The sequence below is a fragment of the Sphaerodactylus townsendi genome, linkage group LG08 (assembly GCF_021028975.2).
Source record: "Sphaerodactylus townsendi isolate TG3544 linkage group LG08, MPM_Stown_v2.3, whole genome shotgun sequence".
In the NCBI taxonomy this organism is placed as follows: Eukaryota; Metazoa; Chordata; class Lepidosauria; order Squamata; family Sphaerodactylidae; genus Sphaerodactylus; species Sphaerodactylus townsendi.
Genome location: NC_059432.1, coordinates 25,585,013 through 25,604,279, shown reverse-complemented (window position 1 = coordinate 25,604,279; position 19,267 = coordinate 25,585,013). Strand labels below are relative to the sequence as shown.

The 19,267-nt window shown below is 40.9% G+C and overlaps 1 protein-coding gene across 6 annotated transcripts in view; it reads right to left on the bottom strand.

The window, feature by feature from the left end:
• The window catches only part of COL13A1 (collagen type XIII alpha 1 chain), a 248,821-nt gene that overhangs the window by 14,384 nt on the left and 215,170 nt on the right, over window positions 1–19,267 (bottom strand). For 5 of the 6 annotated variants that reach the window (XM_048505279.1, XM_048505281.1, XM_048505283.1 and 2 more), the window contains 3 exons: window positions 18,625–18,678; window positions 15,869–15,904; window positions 12,460–12,983 (listed from right to left, as the gene is read on the bottom strand). In XM_048505279.1, the coding sequence (XP_048361236.1) occupies window positions 12,696–12,983; window positions 15,869–15,904; window positions 18,625–18,678 (378 nt within the window). In that variant the 3' untranslated portion in view covers window positions 12,460–12,695. Of the gene's footprint in view, window positions 1–5,437; window positions 5,516–12,459; window positions 12,984–15,868; window positions 15,905–18,624; window positions 18,679–19,267 lie in introns of those variants that run through there. The other variant, XM_048505280.1, reaches the window with a different exon arrangement.

Here is a 19,267-nt window from a genome sequence, read left to right as displayed (position 1 = left end):
TGGCAAGGAAGAAAAGCCAGGGTAAAAATGAAAACACTTTGTGATGCTAAGGAAAGGGGTGGTCTATAACTACCCCATTTTAAGAATTTATTTTGAAGCTGCAGAATTAGCCTTGCTAAAGGACTGGATTTTATTACAGAATTGGAGACCTTTAAATCTGCAGAGAGATGGAATGATCTTTGGATAGCATGCCTATATCTTGTACGGTAAAGAAAAAATAAATAAACAATTTGGATACCAAATTGTAGTTAGATTTGCATTAAGCAGAGTATGGAACAAATATAGAAAGAAAATCATGGATAGAATTCCACTCTGGTTATCTTTATTTCCATCTGAAAGACCTGTTGGAAGACAATCTAAAAATGTTGGCCAGTGGGCTGTGTGGGAGTGGTAGACAGATTGCCACCACTTGGAACTCTAGGAAGCCTATTTGAGATCTGATTTAGGCCGATGGCTTCTGGGATCTTAAAGGAAGTTGCCTGTCTTTGAGCTAAAGAGGCCCCTTTATTTTAAAGATCAGGTCCTCTATGTGCCCTCTGGCATCTGTGGTAGGTTACATTGCATGAACATGTCAGCTTTATGGTACTTTATGGTACAGGCATGTCAGCTTTATGGTACTGAAGTTGCCATTTACTTGGAGCCACATTCAGCTATGTGTTCTGCTGTCTGTGTATCTGCTTTGTGACCCAAAATGCTTCATCCCTGAAGGTAAAGATTATGGATTTGTAGACTTTTGGCATGAGACTTGAGCATTCACAACAGATGCAGCAACATGAGACTGTGTGGAAGAGCTCGACAAGCCAGGTGCCACATTCAACTGCATGCCTGATCTGGTGATGGCAACAATACTGACCAATATTCTTCATGCCGATCCTGGTATGGAGAGCAACAATAGTCTCTGTAATAGGCTGGTGGAAACCAGCAAGGAAGAGATCATTTGTCCTGTGCATAAACCCTGTAGTCTTGCTTGTAGCTGTTGTAACAAGAGGTTTGATGGTATCTTGGCTCCTTGATCAGCGAGTTTCTTGTTATTAGAGTAGGTGTGAACAATGTAGCTAGTGCCCCAGCGTTTCAAGAGGTGTATCAAGAGCCTTCTGATTCCTTTTGGTACTGGTTACCCCTGTAAAGAGGGGTGTGATACCAAGATGGGAAAGTCAAATTCTTGATCAAGTTTCCTTCCCTGATATGCCCAATATTCAGAGATGTTCTGTAACAATGATTCTGCTGTGGTGGATGAAAAGGAAGCAAGCAGTTTCCCCTATAGCATACATATTCTGAGATTGCAGCTGGAGGGTTGGGATTTCATGCCTTTTTTTCTAGCTCTAGAAGTTTCTGCAACTGGGCTCTTCTCAGTGCAGAATCCATCAGTGTGATGCACAGAGGCCATGAAGAAGTAACTGTTGTTTGTCCAGTTTTGTAGCTGGATGATTTCTGGACCATTCAGATAACAATCTCTCTCTCTATATATATATATACTCCCACACATGCTTTCTGACTTCTAAAAAGAGAAATCTAGACATTTTTGTGAACATTTTAAAATGATGTTTCTCGGAAAAACAGTGATAAGGAGTTTGATGAATTAATCATTTGGCACTGACATACCCATATCAATTTCTAAATCCTTTTTTCTTAAAACCAACAGATTACCAAAGATTCATCAACACTGGCATATATCCCTGTAGAATTCAATACATGAGCCTCCATTAACTGGAAAATGGAGATGTTCCCATTGGTACAATGGTCCCACTGACAGGAATAAACTGTGTTGGGTGGAAGATCCAGAGTTAGAGATAATGTGATAGGAAAAGGAGTTACAACTGAGGAATCCACAGAAGGATATACTCAAAATAGTGTACTTGCTGGTGGAGAGGGAGAAGAACAAGTATGCTTATTAGTATATCAGACTTGAAAAAACATGAGCTCCATACACATGTCCAGCATATATAGCAGTAAAGAACTTAGAGCAAATGGCATGAAATGCAACAGGCAAGCTTTTTTGCATGCTTGAGTCACAATGTGTAATATTACAGGCTTTCTTGGCTATCAGTATGACACCAATTCAGCACTTCTATGAAACCTGTATGTGTGATAGCATGAACACATGTATCATCCAAAAATATCAGCAATTAAATGTATAGAATGTGTCAGAAAGGGACAACTACAACAGAATCCTGGCAAAGATTCTGGTAATGGATCAGAGATTCATTAATTACACAATGAGGGCACTCAATGTCAAGTAAACACAGGCAACCCCATTGCTACTACAGAAGGAGGCCCCTCAATGTGCCCAATGATAGTACCATCTCAGGGTCCTCTTCTCCCCTGCTTTTATTACAGACAGTTGTCCCACAGGCCTGAACATAAGGGAGGACAAGAACGATTTTTCAAATTAAGTATCTTATTAAAATAATTAAAAAGCAAAGGAAGTAATGGCATAGCGTTCTCATCTCCCTTGTTCCAAAGCTAAACATCAACACAAGTCCAAAAGAGGCCTCATTAACCCCTATTTTTTTCATGCAGACATAAGGTCTTGTCTGTTACCACTGCTTACATTACTGCCATGGGGAATAATGTTCAGTCAGATAAGACTAAAACCTCTCTCCCTCCATCTAACACAGAAAAAGGGGAATGGTCAGAAGATCCCTAGATTTTGCAGTATTAACTTTAACACTCTCATGAAAAAAGTCTTAGCCACTCTCCAGTTGGCAGACGATTCTTCAGCTGATCCTAATTCTCCCTCAATTTTGAAAGGTTTTCCTTTCCTAAAACCTTTATTGAGATTGTAAAAGGGAAGTTGGTATTTCCCCAAGCAACGTTATATCTCACAGACCCTGACACGGACAATACAGTTCAATCAGGGCTATTGTCTTCAATGTTGTGGCTAGACATCAATTTTGGCTGTGGAACTGGAACAGTAATCTATTTCTAAGGTAAATTTGAAAAGCTGTTGGATGACCCTGCTCAGTCTGTCTTCAAAGACACCCTAGTGAAAGATTTAAAAAGAGGTCAACACCCTTTGTTTGTTAGAAGGAAAGCACAAAAATCTTCAAGCAAAGTTCTTTTGTTCCTTTAAGCCTCAGAACAAACAGATTTTAGATCTTTGTGGAAGATCCCTTTCTGGAACAGTTCCAGATTTCAGTTCAAACAGAAAACTTTCATTATAGGTATCTTTCACCAGCAGCACAGACACCAGCATGATTCCCAGTACTCACTGGTAAAAAATACATTCAGTAACCTGGGAGACCATCTCTCTGGGCAGGTGGGTAGCTAAAGTCATCAAGAAGGGCTACATAATACTTTGTACTCTTGTCAAGATTGCCAGCCAAGTACTCCTGGGTGCTCCAACCTATTCCTCATTTTCTGGTATCACAATCTCTAATGTTCTGCAGCATGAACTAAATTTTATGTTCTAAAGAAAAAAACAGAACTGGAACGTATCTGATCAGATCTATTTGCAAATGTAAGCTCTGCAGGGAAATTCTCCTGGTAGTTATCAAAGCCATCAACAGAAGGATTACCTATATTCCATAGACACCATGAGAATTATCTCAACATCCCCATGCACCCAAGCCACTGGAAGCACTTGCATGTCTCCTACAACTAAATGCATTTTAATATGAAGTCTTCTCTTTTAGAGTCTCTTGTTCCTCATGTACTCATAAAGCAAAGGATGGTCACAGTAGCTTATCTTTAGGATCTCTTTAGGATATCCATTACTTATTAATTCCGTTGATAGTCTAGGGATAGGGAACATCAGGAGACCATAGCTGCCTCCTCATGGAGATGTGAACCTGATCGACTTGGAAGCTCCTTTGGAAATCCAAGGAGAAGGTAAGCAGTTAAGGCTCATACAGAATACATAGTAGGGTGGAGCATAGGGCTATCCCTACACACTTTCCACAACCAAATGACTCATGAAGACAAAAGCCAACATGAATCAAAAGAAGGAAATAAGATCTCTCGGTTTGCATAATGAGTCTTTTGCTCTTCTCAGCTGAGTGGAAAACAATCTGGTATCTCTGAAGGCTTTTCATGTTTGAGGAATCTCCAGGGTCAATTGGCTAAGTTGACCTTGACTGTGCTGAATAGGATCTCAATCCTCAGGTGTTCAGGGCAAGCCAAAGGAGATTCGGCACTTCCTGCAAGGAGGCAATTTCAGCCTCTCTTTCCACCTTTGTTTACCATTACAAAATAGATACTTATACTTTTGCGGATGAAGCATTTGAAGAAAGGGGCTTCACCATATCCTGTTACCCTTTTAAGGTTTTCACAGCCTGTGCAATTTTTTCTCTATATGTTTTTGTTGTTACTACTGAAACTGGGAGGTTCCTTCTCCCACTAGCAGGGATAAAATTCAGCTAATTCAGCCTGTGGCATAAGTAGGAAGAGTAAACCTCCATTCAGCAAGAAAAAACTTTCACTCTGAGGCTCCTACACACATGCAGAATAATGCACTTTCAATCCACTTCCACAATTGTTTGAAAGTGGATTTTTCTATTCCGCACAGTAAAATTCAGCTGCAAAGTGCATTGAAAGTGCCTTATTCTGCATATTCTATGGAAAGGGCCTAAGCATCTCCGGCCTTTTTTACTTTCTCAATTCATGTTAGGCATGCCTGTATCTCCTCACACTGTATCCTTTGTCTTCAAAAAGTTTTAATGTTCAGTGAGGTTTGTATATATCTATGTAAATATACCAAATTCTAGAAAACCTCAAGCACATTCAGAATAAAGTATATGCAACAGAAGAAAATTTGTAAATACTTCTATGGATTAAAATACTGAGTCCAGAGCATTATTTGGTCTTTTTATGCAAGATGTCCTTTTCCTTGGTAATTTGCTCAGTTGAAACATAGAATAATTAAAATTCATTTCTTTAAGCATGACAGCTCTTAGAAAATTGATGCCAGCAAAGTCTCAATACTTTATATAATCCATTAACTTAGACTGTGTTTAAAGAATTGAACAAATTTCAAAATTAGAAAAAAAAGATCAATGTATTATCCTTGGACATAAGCTTGTGCAATGAATGTGAACACAGAAACGTGTTTTTTGGTGGGTAGGATATGAGATTGTGTAGTGAACAGCAAGATCAAATGGTCTAAAAAGAGTTATTGATCTCCCCCTTAGAAGTGAACTTCTTGCTGTACTTCACATGTTTCTAAGCAAGTGTTAGTAGAAAAGCAGTTATTTAAACAGGTTAAAGATGAATTAAAGCAGCTATGAGCAGAACCTTTGCAATGTTTAATCCAGTAAAGTATCAGCCTTATATATTGCAGGGAAATGGTAGGAGCTATTAGTGACATTAAAACAGTTGTTATGGGTCATACTGTTGTGGGTCATAAAACATTTTGAAGGAAAGATGAGCTATGGAAAGAGGTTTGCAGTAGCAAGGGAGGCAATCAGAAACATGCAGGAAAGGGAAGGAAACACCATACCAATGGGCAAGGGGCATCCAGCCCGTCCAGCCCTGGTAACCCCGGTTCACCCTTCTCGCCTTTAAAACCTCGGAGTCCCTGTTCATGAAATCAACCACTAGAATTATTTTAGTCAGTGCAGATCACCTCCATTTTATGGATGGAGAGTCTTAGTACAACAGTGATGTATCGAAGGGAACTCAGGTTACATACCCAGGGTATTTGTGTACAATGGCACACCATGATAGTAAATGCAGCTTCTCTTTATGTATTCTGAAACAACCAGAAGACATTTCTCTTACAGCCCAATCCACAGCGCCAGGTAGCTGGGGACAGCGCTGCTGTAGTGGTGCCACACCGCCTCCAAAGGTGCGGGAAGCAGACAACATGAAAAAAATCCTGATCATCCACATATCTGCCCCCTCTGCTGGAGCACTTGCCACTTGCACCAGCAGGGTGGGCACCCAACATTTGTTGGAGGCTGTGCTGCCGCCAAAAATGACTTCACCCTCCCCCCCCCCGTCTGGAGTGGGCTGTTAATCTGATAAATGTAGAAGGCTTTGTAGAGGTGGAAAAACGGGAAGGTGATAATTTTTAGGGCGGGGTTAAGTAGTCTTTGTGCACAACAAACAATGTGTAAAGGTATACCTTAGCTTGGTAGACTGAATTGTTTTAGAACATAATGAAGTTAAGGATGAAGTCGAAATTATGAGTAAAGTTTTGGATTATTGAAACATTTAACTGGGATTTTAAATTCCTGTTGTTGTATAATAAATTGACTGGGTGTGATTTTTTTTTAAATGTACACTAGCCTCCCGTGTCTTACCAACACAAGATAATACAGTAAAGGTAAAGCAAAAATAAATCAATGCCACTTAAAAAAAATAGGACTATATTTCCTAAAATAAGCATATATTCTGGTGGGGTATGCAAGTCAAAGTTTTTAAGCCCTCCATAAGAAATGTCTTCTGTGTTTTATTTTTCAAATTATTTTTCACATATTTTAAAGTATTTTTGTGTAAAAAACAATTGTAGCAATTCTCACATGCAGCTGTAAAGAGGCTCCATGTCAAGAACATTCCTTCTTTTTTTGCAAAACAATTTTGTTTCCACTGGGTGTCATAAACTGGGTACCCTGCATCAATTCCAGCTGGCAAGTTCTCTTTGAAACAGGATTTGGTCACCACTGAAGAAGGAGGAAAGGAGGCATTTTAGACTCCATTACTGCTGAGGCCCTGTTCATACATTTTTCTTCTCTTGGTGATTGCAACCAAAACGATGACTTGTATGTGTGAAAGAATCATTGTGTACCAGATCCCATACTCAGAGCTTTCTTAGTGCCTTACAGTTCATCAAACAAACTCATTCCATTGCAACGCATTCAGCAGCAAGTCATCTTTAAATGATATACATGCATGTATGAACTGGTCCTTAGACTCAGGTAGAATCTCTAATAGAGTGCATAGAAATTTTAGCACAGTCTACTGTTCCATAGCCCAGTTGCTTATAAGCCTTGCTTCAGCTTTTTACCATTGTTGCTTCCTTCAGGGGGAGCAAAACAGAGACTTTGTTTAACAGTTCAATCAGTAACTTAATTGCATAATTATTGCCATTTCTCTTTCTTCTTCAGTGGTCAAAACATCAAACAATACACTTGATAAAACACAACATACCAATGGACAGGGTGCATCTAATCCAGGTGCTCCTTGGTCTCCCTTATCCCCTTTAGGCCCCCTAGAGCCTTTCTTGCCCCTTTCCCCCTGTGAATAATAGTTTATTAATAATACATTAAAAGTTCAGGATCATCCATTTCAAATCCATGTCAAAAACAATCCCAAAATATAAAAATATATACAGAATAACTTTAAAGGCTTGATTTTTCCCATTTAAGATTTTGCTTGCAATGTTTTTCCCTGAATTGATTTGCCTTTTACATTAAAATTTGTGTATATTTTTAGTAATTATTGAAATCTCAAATGAGTAGGATACAAAAACTCTGTTCTCACACTATGCCAGTGAAATAGTCATCAGTGATTGGCAGCAGGAATAGTAACTGCCAGTTTCTTAATCCTTCCTCAGAAGTTATACTGGTCTCTTCTAACACAGAGGAGGACAATAACTGAGGCTGCAATCCTAAGAATGCTTTCCTGAGAGTAATCCATACTGAGTAAAACAGGACTTACTTCTTAGTAGACCACCATAGGATTGTTCCTTAAATTTACCCTTTATGCAGCGTGTGATGGGATTAATCTTCCATTCCCGTGGCCGACTACCCTAAACCTTGATTATCGGTAAACCTAAGGACATTATTACAGCAGCTTAAAAAAAAACCCAACCTAATCAGGATATGACCTGGAAATAGTTGGAGCCATTTTGGAAGAAGTCACTATTTCTATGGAAAAATAAAGCCTGCATTATAGAGATCCTTATTTTGTCTCAACAATTTGCACAAGGTCTGCAAGCACAATGAGGAACCAGACTGCTCGCCTGTAACCGGTGTTCTTTGAATGGTTATCTATGCAAATTCACACGATCAATTCTGCCCTGGCACAGAAGCAGCTTTGGAAAATGTTAGAGCCTAAAACTAGACCTCAAATGTCTTCGTCCAAAGGTAGGTACTAAGCTACTGCACCAGTTCTGAGGAAAAGGGCGAGAATTTTTCCATTTGGATCCTTCTGACAAGCACAAGAAGCTCTCTCAGAGATAAAAGAAGATAAGGCCCCTTCCGCACACGCAGAATAATGCGTTTTCAAACCACGTTCACAACTGTTTGCAAGTGGATTTTGCTATTCCGCACAGCTTCAAAGAGCATTGAAAGCAGTTTGAAAGTGCATTATTCTGCATGTGCGGAATGAGCCTAAGAGAGACCAGCCTCAGTGATAGGGGCATGACAAGCACAGCACTACATAGGGAAACTCAACAAACCAGTTGAGCTGGAGGCAGACGCTAGAAATAGCCAGTACAAAATTAGCAACTTATTGTGTTCAGTTATTCCAAGACTTCAGTAGAAACTGCACCCAGGTGGCAGTTCTTTATATTTTCTGAAACTCTGAAGAGTGCTGAGGTAGTGAATAATGCTCTCATACAGTGTGCGCATGAAGACTGTGTTAGCAGCTGCTTTGCCAACAGATAGTATAAAAAGATGATGCTACCCATTTCAGATGCCCTTAAGATAAGACTTTTTGTCCTTTTATGGACTTCTGTAATAGAAGAACTGATTGTCTCCACAGGAGTCCTTATTTCGATCTAGACAGAACATGAATGTTCTTTTGATATCTGAGATGTGGAGAGTTCTTTCAACCTGATCCCCTGGCTGTGAAAGGTATACAGGTAACCTGACCTCCAAAAGATTCAGGTGCTGAAAAAGTTTGTTTGCTAGAAAACATTTAAAGGTGGGTCACATCTGAAAGCACAGTACTTGTGCTGAAAGGAAGTGCTGTCTTGAATGCAAGGAATTGAAGATCAAACATAGCTAGAGGTAAAAATGTTCACACTTTAAATGGGACAAACTAATTGTCATCCACTGTATTAGAGTAGGATATTTTGTTGATGGTCTTGTTGCACAGACTTAGGTTAGTAGAAACTGTTTTGCCCTGTTTATTGAAACAGGATAGGGAAATGACATTTGTTGTCACTTGTACTATCTTTTTAGAAAGACACAGCAGAAGACAATAACAATGTTCTAGACTGCCATGAGATCCATAAGGTTCATATGTTTGTCCTGAAGATCAGGAGGAAAAGCATCATTTGTGACCAGGCCCCTGTAATGGGCTCCCCAGCCTCAGTGGATGCATCTGTATTAAATATTGTCTCCAATGACCAGGTATGACAGAACTCGTCCAGCATCAGGTGGGGAAAGTGGGTCCAACATAGCAATGAGATAAGGACTGCAGGGTCACAGTGAGTGCTTTGCATTGGTGGTCTCTGTGAGAAATAGAAGGGCTGAAGAAATCAAAGCTGAAGAGAATGTATGCAGAGCTTTACAAATCTGATTACTGCACTCCCAATGAAGCTGAAATAGGGGAGGTACATTGTTAAAGTGGGAGAACAAGGGTACCAATACAATTACAATTTTATGGTGGCAATACAGAGTCTTCTAGTAAGCAGAATTATTTGCCTTTTCTGGACTCCAAGGGAAGGATGTCACCAAATTCTATACCATGTCCTGAACATATCATTATGAGGACCCATGCATCTTTGATGATGGAATCCCACAATGGGAGGAACAGTTTCAGCCTGATTCCAAGCCAAGTGGGTTGTGGCTGGTGGAAAGAGTTGAATAGTCAAAGCTTGTATTTCTTCTGTAGAGATTTGTTTTTGCCATGTAGCCTTTTGCAAAGACATATCTGCCTACACAGACATGCGCAGAATGTGCAGCAGAGACAGAGTTGTTTCCTGGGGTATTGATACGGTGGCAGTAATTTGTTGACATTGCATGTATTGGCTATAATGCTAATCCAGATGACAACAGCAGCCACAATAAACTTGGGATTTCAAGCAGTATCTGGAAAGATCATCCCAATCTTTCAGTGTCAATAATTTGTCACCATCACTTTTCCATGCGGAGGGGCATAATGATGAGCTCTGAATGGTCATTCTACATGATCATGAAGCATTTCTCTATGGCTCATTCCGCACATGCAGAATAAAGCACTTTCAAACTGCTTTCAGTGCTCTTTGAAGCTGTGTGGAATGGCAAAATCCACTTGCAAACAGTTGTGAAAGTGGTTTGAAAACGCATTATTTTGCGTGTGCGGAAAAGGCCTATGATTAGTATGTTACTATGACAGTAACAGCCCTGGCCATAACTGTGTTCTTCACCCTGTAAAGATCTTTGCTCTGGACCATGTGGCAATAAAGAGGTCTCTAAGTGGCTCTAACACAGGAAATGAACTAGTATCTTTTGTCTTCCATCAGAGAAGGATGAAATAGAGAATTTGACACTCCTGCCCAGTGGAGTGTATGGAAAATTCCCTTGATTCCATCAGAAGAAGAAGTGCAAGAGGCTGGACTGAAAGAAGAAGCATTGGGTTCAGAGGGGGTTGCTGGGGCAGGAAGTGGCAGTGGTCCTCAGGCCGGAGTTGGACCCTCCAGTACATCCACAGAACACTCAGAATCAAAGTGCTTTTGCTTCTTTTTCTTACCTTTGGTACCAATGATCAGTTGTGGAAGAGTCTCAACACTTAAAGCGCTTTAAAATTTTGTCAACAGAAAGCAGTTTGAAGAGGGCATGGATTCTGGTGCCTTTATAATAGATGCCACTTGAGATGGTGATGTGGCTGCTACATTTGGGCCCCACACCACTGTGGAAGACAGTACCAGAAGTGGTTATTCTGATGTTACTGAGTGCCAAAGAAAGCTCCAGCAATCTCTACAATGAGGTCCAACACTGGGAGAATCAGTTGCTTCTTATATGTTTGGGGAACTGGGTACATTGAATTCAAGGATCAGAGTTATGTGCTCCAGCTGAACAGAAGAGGTCATGGAAAATTTGCCCCTGCAGAGATGGCAATGTTGAAAGAAAGGCTGAAGTATAATGTGCAGGCTAAAACAACTGGATGGGAGGAAACATGGAGGAAAAAGCAACACAAGGACGACATCCAGGAGCAAAAGACTAAGCTACAGACATATTTTTTTTTAAAAAATGGTCCAAAATGGAGATAAAGGAGGGGAAAAGGTTAGGAAGAAAAACCTGAGCTCATCTCTTCCAATAATAAGCTTGAGTTCCTAACAGTCATCCAGTTGGAAGAGAAATGAGAAAGAAGCCATTCACCTCGTGTCTTGGAGTAAATGCACTCAGATTTAGCCAAGGGATTTTAGTACTAATTTTGGGCCTAGAGCTCTAGAAGTTTATGAAGTTGCTTCTGTATCAGTGCAGAATCCCATACATGGAATGGCACAGATGAACACTTGAAGAGTATTAGTTACCAGTAAGCAATCGTCAGACATTGTGCAAAACATCATAAGAAAGAGAGTTCCTCTAGGATGGTCTCACTGTTCTATTAAAAAAATTGCCTGCTATGAGGGATGACACAAGTCACCCACCTCTACCACTGAACTCTTTATCATTTTGGAAGAGGTTCTAGCAGCAGTCTAAAGGAACTAAGTGGGAAGATGTTCGCCCCTCCTCTAAGCAGCTGCAGTAGTGTGATCAATTCTCCTTTTCATGTTTTGTTGTAGAAATGAGAAATAACTTGTCCCTCCTCTATTAGATAATGTGAATAATGATCTAAGAGATGTTCAGCAGTGTCTACAGATTTGCTGCAGCTATTACGTGAACCTTGGTTATTCTCCAACAGCTGGTATTAGCATGTTATGTGAAAGCTACAGCCCTTTTACTGGTTTTGTTAATTTCCATAACATACAACACAGTTTCTAGATGATTGCATAGTTTGTGGGATCACTGCAGCACCACTGTTTGATTTTGGATGTTACCCCATAGCATGAGCAAAACTGCTATGATCCCCCTACTCCCGTTCTGTACATTTTGTTCTGTTAATTGTTTTATTGTATTTGTGCTAAAAGGATTTTAAAGGAGTTTTAAATTTATTAAGTCCAGTTCATCCTGCTGTAGCAAAATTACAGGAATTCAGTGGTGCTTTAAGACTAAAGTAATTTGTTCCAGCATGAGGTTTTGTTTGTGTTCACTTCCTCAGTTGCATAAAGTATAAGTTCATGACAGTTATTTACACCTAAAGTTACAAACAGAAGGTCAAAGTGGGGAGATACAAAGCAATAGCAGTTTGAAAGAGCAAGTAATCAAAAAGAAATCTTTGTATGTACACTTCATGCATCTGATGGTGAGCTCTGACTCCTGAAACCTCATGTTAAGGCACACTTTGTTTTTAAGGTGCCACTACCATTTTGCTCAGTTTCACTGAAAAAAACAATACAAGCTACAGTTAATGGTATATTATCTCACAAAAAAATAAATGCTATGAGATAACCTGTTCTAGAATAATCTATTTTAACATGAATCAGTAAGTTTTTTGTTTAATCTAAGAAGTAAAAGAAACAAAGTTCTTAATATAGAACCTCAGGGGATTGAAATGGAGACCGTCAGTCTCAGTCCCAAAAGGTGAAAAGTCACCCTGATGTCACTCTGAGACCAGCCCAAGTTTTTACTATAGCCCATATCAAGCCAACAACTAATATTCAATGAGAAAACAAACATATGTAACCTTTCTGAATCCATTTAGAAAAATCAGCTACAGACAAATCATAAAACTTCTAAGTGCTTGCAGTGTAAAATGTAAGTGGGAATATTGGAGAGGAAATTTTATTTAGTAATTGGTATAAGGATTAGATGGTGCAAGTAGAAAACATTAGGCAGGAGAGGTCTCTTAAAGCCTACTTGTTTTTTAAAAAAGAAAATAAATAGGGTTTTGGCAAAATTAAGGTGGCAGGAGAAATGGATGGGAGAGGAGAGGTCACCCAGGATCAAACGCTGGCATGGAGGAAGGATAATCCAGGAAGAAAATGCAGAATGGGTTGCAGCAGGAAGAGGAGGAAGGGCCCAGGAGAAAAGGCAGAAGAGCAGGAAGGGATAAGGGGGACAAAGGCAGACCTGTGGAGGCAAGGAACACACACACACGCGCAAACACATACAGACAGGAGAAGAAAAAAATTGCAATTAAAATAGCAAGTTCAGCTTTACAGCACAAGTTAAACACCGACACTTTTTCAGTTGGTTTGGTCAGACAAACATTCATTAGCTTGCTGGTTATAGTATGACATCACATTTTCTTGCTTCAGGGATATGCACATCTCCAATTCTTTCATTTTAAATCAGGTTAGGGATTTTATAAGGCACGATTTTGGGTATGCCAAAATTAGAGGTGGGACAGTGGTTTAATTATTGCAGTCATTTTCAAGTCCAGTTTTTGGGTTCAGGAATCCCCAAAGTTTATGCCCATTCCCCCCAAAAATCCCAACCCGAAACTCAAAGACCCTCCTCAAGGGAACAAAAATGAGGAGAGAGAAAGAGGAAGAGTCAAACTAATGAGGGGCCCTAAAGGCAGCTGTAGCTTCTGAGGCCAGGTCAACTTTCAGGCTCCCAGCTGTTTGGCAACCTGCTGTCTCTTTCAACTTTGGAGAGACTGTGCAGTGTGGAACAGCTGAGAGCCCAATGTGCATCCCCTCTCCCCTGACTTCTCTGTTATTGCACCTCCTACAAACCCGCAAAATTCCAGGAGATAAATTACATTTACTCCTCGAATTTCAGGGATGCATTTCGGCTATCTCTGAAGTGACCGGAAACAGCCGATGTTGGGTTTAATTTTGATTCTTGTATATCTAAATGCACACCCCTAATTATAATTCCTGCAGTGACACAGCAACCAAGAAATGTGACTGACAAAAAAATAAGTACCAAACATTATGTGGCGATCACAGGTCTCTGTGTCAGAAAACATGTCTGTCATCACATCTATAAATAAGAGATAAGTTGACATTTCAAATGCATCAGGGCAGGGAACAGGGGTGGCCTATATCCCTGCTCTGCACACACTTTCTACTCAACCCCACTTCTCAAACATGTTGGGATAAAAATTAGACTGGATATCTGCCCACTAGGAGAAAACAGGGAACAAGTTGTCAGGATAAGGTTTGAACACTAACTTATCATCTTTGTCTACTTGCTTTAAATTGGCCCTTCACCTTCACAACCCACTTTGCTGGGATTCAGCACAACCACGTCTAGTTTGGTAAGACAATATCTTCCAAGTGCTAAATTATGCTAGAGATGAAGTAGCAGGTTGTTCAAGTTGAACGTTTCTGAACTATGCCTTACATTAGTTTCCATTCAATAAAAACATTATTCTGTCCTCATTATTTAAATAGTTCTTTGCCATCAACTCTTTTGCCAGGCAGCCCTGCCAATCAACTTTTCTTTTTTTAGTCAACTAAGACCTTTCTTCCAAACATTGTGTCCAAACTTAAGTCCAACTGAAAAAGCCTCGGGGTTTTGTTATGTTACTCATTACAAAATAATTTGATTATCTAAATGACATCTCAGTTTCCATTTGTATCAAAATGAAGTCACAAAGCACAACCAGAGGTGGAATGATTAAGTATGTGACATTAATCTTGGAGCAGGATGTATCATATATGGTAAGCGGCATTCATTTCATTCAGCAATTTTTATATTACATGCTTATTTCAAGATTTATTGGAAATTTTCATGGAAATGATTCCAAACCCTTCATCTATTAGCCAGTATTGCTGCCAACACCATCAAAGTATCTTGTGCAGACTCCTAAATAGGCACTAATTTCACAATAAGAGAACTGCTAAATTGTGAAATTGATGCTCTCTTTTATGGCCTTCAGTAGTTTGGGTCTGATAATCTTATCAGCAGAAGGGTTAGGGTTAGGGATTGGATGTGGAATTTTGCCAGTTTTTACTCCTCCAAACTTCCTTTTCAATTCCCAGAGAATTGATTCTCAGAGTTGCTGGACCTGTGCGAACTAATGGTTATGTGGGACTGCGGGGGTGGGTGGGGACCATACTAAGAGGGAATGGGGAACCTTTGCCACCTCTTCTCTTTCATCAGTGGAGCTGTGCCTTTGGAATATATGATTCTGCTTTCTTTCCCCACTGCAGCTTCCTAACTCACAGTTGTGAGAGGAACTGGAAGGGATTGACGGGAGGGGAGGAGAATGTGGCAAAAATCTGTCCTAACCCTGGTGGATTCCACACAGCACACATAAAACATCTTCAGGATGTTAACAAAAGCATCTTGGGTGGAATTCCGTACATTTCCCCCTCCCCCAAATGTTTGGAAGATGTTTTATTTTTGCTCAAAGTTGACTTTTCTGAAAATGCTAAAGTAACAACTTTTTTCCTCAAGTCACCTTGAAAACGTGTCCTGCTTACTGTGTGGGGAGCAGGAAACATTTTATTTTTTCCCGCCCAACTTGTGACAGCTCTCACTTTTGGTTTGTGCAGCTCACGCCTGCCATTTTCTGCTGCTTCAGGCTTCTCCATGCTACCCGCCATTTACAGAAGGTTCCTATAGATGTTTGCTCTGCTTGCAGAAATGCGAGTTCAAACCCAAGGAGGCAATCCAGAAGCTATGCAGTGACTGATAAAATACGGGGAGCAGTTTGGCATCACTGGCTGAGTTAATACTAATTAATGGAGATAATTTATCTTCAAATCACGCTAAGTTTGTGGAATGGGATTTTTCAAGAATCCATGTTCATTTGCCTCTCATTGCATTCATAGCTGACTCCTGTCAGGCAAATAATTTGGGAAGTGAATTTTTGGTCTATCTGCGAAACGCTGAAATAATTGATTATTGTAGTTTTTAATTAATAGATGATAGAATTTTCATTAAGTGCCAGTTTTTAAACAGAAGAATTTTAGTTTATTCTTTTGTATTGGATCCAAAACTTAATCATTCCACCATTATTTTAAAAAACATCAGCTAAGTGGCTTATTTTAACTTACCCGGTTTCCTTTTTCCCCTGGTGAGCCTGGTAATCCCTACAACATATTTATAAAAGCTTTTACAAGTAAATCTCCCATTCACATTCCCAGTAGAAACCAGTGTCCTGAAGAATGCTAGGTCAAACCACATGCACAAAAAATTAAGCTAAATTAACATTATTAGCAACAGTAGCATTCTAAGCTAGATCTTAATATGTTGTTGAATCATTCACTATATTTGTATCCCGGTCTTTGTTACAAGAGCTCTAAGTGGGATTTTATCCTTGTAGCACTTCATTGAGGCAGATTAGCCCAAGAGACAGTGACTTACTTACTTGAGGCTTCCTGATCAGTTTCATAGCTTAGGGGGACACTTGGCTTTCATACAAATCCTGTATTTTTAGCTACTCTGCCACACTGGCTGTAAACCAATCATAGGCCCCTTCCACACACGCAAAATAATGCGTTTTCAAACCACTTTCACAACTGTTTGTAAGTGGATTTTGCCATTCCGCACAGCTTCAAAGAGCACTGAAAGCAGTTTGAAAGTGCATTATTCTGAATGTGCAGAATGAGCCATAGATTTAATTTTGTAATATTGAGACTGAATCAGTGGTCAAAAGTAACATCAAGTTTTCAAGGAAAGAGATGTTCAGCAGTGGCTTGCCATTTGCCTCTGCATAGTGACCCTGGATTTCCTTTGCGATCTCCCATCCAGGTATAAACCAGGTCTCCCTGCTTAGCTTCCGATATCTGATGAGATCAAGCAAGCCTGGGCCATCGAGGTCATGGTAATCCATAGAGGAAAAGGAAATTCACCAGAGTGATGGTCTGCCTTCACAGTGACTGTGGCCCCCACGCCCCTGCTGCACAGTCTCCCACCAGGTGCCAGCTGACAGCTGGCAACCCTAGAGAAAACTTTCTACTGCATTATGACCCACAAATAAACAATCAAAATGGGACATGTAGTTCCTGAGGAGGAGATATTGGCCATTTCCCCACTTACAAAATGGAGGTCAATATGCTGCAGGACCTGTTGAGTGTGGGTTCATGGTCCCCACCGCAGCTTCTGGCCCCTTGGTTCAACAAACCGGCAGCCGCACAGCAGCCACGCAGGACTCCCCACAAATGCGCAATCCGCTCAGGGGCTGCCCTGATTGGCTGCTGCATTGTGCTGGGGCGGGGATTGTTTTTTAAAAGAAGAATCAACGTCTCCACATCTATTTGAGTGCTCAAACCGACGTGCAGATAATCTTCAGGGAGGACCCAATTCGTGCAAAAAACGAAACCTATGCGTGCACCCACACGCGCCGCTTCCCCTTTCTCTCTCTGCCCTCTCTCTGGACTTCTCACCCAGCGGGGCTTCTGGTGTTAAAAAAATGTTTTAAAAAGTCACTCAGTGGTGGGAAAATCAAACCCAGAGTCACACACCCCCCCCCCCGCGTTTCCCCACTCCAAGTGCGGGGTTTTGGAAAAAGTGCTTGACCATCCAGGAACAGAACTGTCGCGCGCTGAGGAGGAAGGAGAGTGGCAGAATCAGGGTCGCTGCATGGTCGCGGCTGAGGTAGTGGGGAGTGCGGCTGGACCTCGCGTTACTTGCCGTGAGTAGCACGCAACAAAAAGTGAGTGGGGAAATGGCCATTGGTGCCCACACTTACTAGACTTAGTTATTTATTTGATTTTGCTACCATCAATGAGAGATGGCTTTGAAATTTAAAGTAGGGTTTGAATTTAGGGCATGTCAATAAGTGTTCAGCAAATACTCAAATCCTTAGTTTCAGTTTGGATTTAGAAAATCCACTGATTTCTGCCTAAAGGGCAGGGCCAGCCCTGTTCCTGGTAGCGAACAAAAAAATGGTACAATATGGTAGACTTGCAGAAAAACCCATTTTAAAATAAAATGGACTCTAGATGCTGGGCGGCTGGGGGAGAGGGCAGGCAGGATAGGACTGTTTCCCTTACCTTGTTTCCCAAACTCTGCACAGCTTTGGAAACAGGAAAGGGACCCTGATCCTCCATGCGGGGCTCAGCTAACTCAGACCCTCATGGAAGATCAGGCTGATTTTCCCTTCCTCCTTGTTTCCAAGTCATACAGAAACAGGGAAGATAGGTGGGAGGCCCCATCCTCCATGCTAAACTCAGTGCACTGTGTCCAACATGGAAGATCAGGCCCACTTCTCCCCCCACCTCGCTTCCTGAGGCCCCCAGGGTTTTGGGCAGGAAGGGTTTTGGGCAGTGACGGAGGGGGGACTGTGCTCAGGGCGTGAGCTGCCCGCACACCCCCAACACGCCCTGCCCCCAGCACCACCCTCGCGACATGACGGCAATGGTGGCACCCAGGACAAGCCGCCCCAGATGTCCCCATTGCCGCTACGCGTCTGGATATGGGTGGTGGTTAGAATGTGAGAGATGCACTTCACACTTATTGGCTGTGGGTTTGTCATCAGACATTCCAAACCCTTAGCAAATTATGTATACAGATGGGGTTGGCCATGACTGGCAGTGCACTGCTGTAGTTCAAGGGCATTGGCATGTACTTGCTACATCTATGAACATTTTCCCACTTCAAGGTAAAAATAAGGAGAAGGGTGTATTCAAGGAGAATTTCTTACTCAAATTCTAAACTGATTACCTTTTTATTCTTGTGAATAATGATTTTCTTTAAAAGTTCTTTCCCTTGTACAAAAAATAAAGGACAGCAGAAGTCTACTATAGTACTGTTTCTTGATGGAAGTTTCATGAAAATTAGGGGAAAATAAAAATGCATCTGTACTTACAGAAAGTCCAGCTGGCCCCATTGATCCGGCAATTCCAGGGTCTCCTTTACTGCCCTAAAATTGAATTAGGAAGAAAAACAAATTTTTTGATGTTCAAAGAACTGCACATATAGAGAAAGTGGCGAGTATTGTATCTTTTATTGTACCACTCAGCTGCTGATACTGCAGCAAAAGCATTCTTCAGACTCAGCTCTTTCATCATGCTAAGATGGTACTGGAGAGAGCAGTTTCCCACACATCCCCAAAAGTAATATTTTGCTGAACATATAGCTTGACATCAGAATGTTAATATGACAGTTTACTGTCATCTAACACTGCACTGAGCTTCTGTTGTTAATCTAGAACAGGGGCAGGGAACCTGCGGCTCTCCAGATGTTCAGAAACTACAATTCCCATCAGCCTCTGTCAGCATGGCCAATTGGCCATGCTGGTAGGGGCTGATAGGAATTGTAGTTCCTGAACATCTGGAGAGCCGCAGGTTCCCTACCCCTGATCTAGAACCTACTGGCATCTCCTGTAAGGTATCTGCCTACCATGAAGATAAACCAATAGAACGAATTATATATGAAAAGCACGCAAAGTGGCAGAAAGTATGAAAGTAGCGATAATTAGATTATCTAAAAATGAAACAACAATTTTGCCA